This window comes from Anoplophora glabripennis, unplaced genomic scaffold (genome assembly GCF_000390285.2).
Source record: "Anoplophora glabripennis isolate ALB-LARVAE unplaced genomic scaffold, Agla_2.0 scaffold234, whole genome shotgun sequence".
NCBI classification, from domain to species: domain Eukaryota; kingdom Metazoa; phylum Arthropoda; class Insecta; order Coleoptera; family Cerambycidae; genus Anoplophora; species Anoplophora glabripennis.
The window spans coordinates 607,203-609,870 of NW_019418014.1; the positions used below are offsets into that span (position 1 = coordinate 607,203).

The 2,668-nt window shown below is 29.9% G+C and overlaps 1 protein-coding gene across 1 annotated transcript in view; it reads right to left on the reverse strand.

The window, feature by feature from the left end:
- The window catches only part of LOC108909319 (probable phytanoyl-CoA dioxygenase), a 20,598-nt gene extending 18,497 nt beyond the window's left edge, over nt 1-2,101 (reverse strand). The window contains exons 1-3 of the mRNA XM_018713632.1: nt 1,965-2,101; nt 1,770-1,886; nt 1,602-1,716 (exon numbers count right to left, since the gene is read on the reverse strand). Of these exons, the coding sequence (XP_018569148.1) occupies nt 1,602-1,716; nt 1,770-1,886; nt 1,965-1,969 (237 nt within the window). The 5' untranslated portion in view covers nt 1,970-2,101. The remainder of the gene's footprint in view (nt 1-1,601; nt 1,717-1,769; nt 1,887-1,964) is intronic.
- Between the last annotated feature and the right edge of the window lie 567 nt (nt 2,102-2,668).

Consider the following 2,668-nt stretch of genomic DNA (forward strand, 5'->3'; position numbering starts at 1 on the left):
ATCTTGAAAACGAAGCATCTGCGGACCAATGTTTATATGAACTTTTTGTATTAAAATCACTCAAATAATCGTCTGTTGAATTTATTGTACATACTTAATTAACACCCTATATATATTATATTTCCAAAACATTATACATTTATTTTTGACATACTTTTATGTTATTTTATCATATTTTTGTTATTAATTAAAATTTTCAAGTTAAAAATATCTTCGGCTTCGGCCGAAGGTGACCCATAAACCGGCAGAGTTCGGCTTCGGCTTCTGCCAAAAAAATCACATTCGGTCGGTCTCTAATACCTAAATTGTTTTTGTTGTTTCTGAATTATTGATTCAAATAACTAGACTAGACTATAGGGTCAGATTTAATTTTACTAATATCTATTGGCATTAATAATAAGTACAGATTTAATAGTGAAATGGTGAATGATACTATGCTTTTTCTAACAGATTTATATACTCCGCGGTCGAAATTATAGAGAGTAATTCGGACATAATATTAAAACACTATTACCGTAATGCGTATAATATAAAATGATTTTTATACGGTTCAATATTATTTATCTTTGTGCCGCTCGCTACGCACATTGATAGAATCTATAATCGTCTATAGACTGAGTTACACTGAACGTCGATCTATATTCTATCTCTGTCTTTTGCACTTGGTAGGGAATAGGGAAATGCTTTTTTAGTTGGGTGTAAACGGACTTGATTTGCCCGACCTGAGAAACGTCATAGCATAAGCGTAGACGAGGGGTCTAATTCCATGGCTATAATAAATTTATAATTTAAAAAAACACAACTGGGACGTTTTAAAATGCTGTAATAATTAAAATGGATCAAAGTGCCGGTTATAGCAAACCATAAAAAAATATTAGATGTTATGTTTTATTATCTTTTTTCAATATTTTCTATATCTTGTTGCCTTTTACGCAGACACGCCAACGGATTTTCGTTCCCGGCACGCTTCATCCCCCCTTACTAGTCCAAAAGCTAGCGATTAGTCACTCTATAATTTCGACCGCGGAGTATAGAAGTCCTCCAAAATTAATGAAAATAACCATAGAAATTTAATTAATAAAAGTTAAGTAAAATAAAAATATGTATCTATAAAATTAGATCATTAAATAAGTACAAGGTGTTACATTTCACAGATTGAAGAAATTGCAGTGTAAAATTTTTAGTGTAAAATTATAAAAAACTTAAATATGTTTTCTGTATGTACAGGGTGTTTTTATTGCAATTTACTCCTTTACTATTAGATACTTAATTGGGACAAAATATATACATAAAAAGTCCTTCGGAATCAAAATGCGCAATCAAAAAAACAAGTGAACAATTTAAAAAAATATGATAAAAAAAACTAATATTTTATTATTTTTTATTATTATTTTTGATAATAATCATTCAACTTTCGGTTTCACCAGTATATATATCTTAGTTGTTCCAGATAGTATTTTTAATTACAATTCCATCAATATGTAATTAATATATCACACTTTTCATATTTTATAAGCATAATAATTTAAGTCATATTTTAGAGACGCTGCATAGCTTCATATTATATCCTAATATGCTTGGTAAATAATGATTACACTTACTTTGTTTATAAGATACTGCCCTTGGACATCCTTATTTTTTAAAGACGGGTCTTTCATAACAGTCGTAATATTAGCAGCGTCAGCTTTTCCGTCGCAAATGTCTATAAACCTTTGACTAAAAAAACACCTTTAAAAAATTTTCTTACAATTTAATTATAATTAACATACCAAACAGTATTTAAAAGTTTTTCACTAACATTGTTCTTTATTAAAAGATACCCATTTTTCTCATAAAACTGCTTCTGTTCCTCCGATAGATTTGAGTTGGGATAGGTAAAACTGTATCTAAAAAATAAATATTAAATAAACAAAAATACTGGCACACAGGGAAGTTATAGTAGGTATATCTAGTTACGAACTTACGACATGCTTCTTATTTGAAAATAACGTGTGACAGGAAACAAAATCTGAATGTGAAAGAATTCCTACATGCACATTGTATATACGCAAACCATCCAACAAAAAACAAACTTGTTTACTCTTTACTGTCGCCGACGAATGTTGGTAAATGGGGATATAATCACATTCCAGTGTTGCCATCTCTATAAGATTTTCTTATAATCTAAGAACTAAAAAATATAAGTGTGTGATAAAAATGTAGCTAATTTTACTTTCAATGATATAAACAGTTTGAGAATTGAGTAAATTGTAGGTTGGATAGTGGCAAGGACATTTAAATAAAGGGGACTATGCATGTCACAGTCTATCTCATATGTTGGGTGAAGCTAGACAAGGGGAAAGCAGAGGGCTTTATTTTCATCCAACTGATGCGCGCGATTACATCTCCAATGTCGTACATTTTGGATGGGTCAAAATAAAATATTTTATAGTCCTAAGTCAATATATTTCAACAGCTACTCAGTATTTTTATAATAAATATATATAATATTTTTATAACTTCTTGGAATCCCAATAACTGTAACCATTTCTTTCTTGTTGCACCATCCCCAAGCATCCTAAAAACGTTCACATTTCACTTTTAGAATACTGAGGCAAATTTTCAGTGAGACATAAAAATATATTCCCAAAGGAGAACATCAAATGGTTGAATGAATGCAACTTTCAGT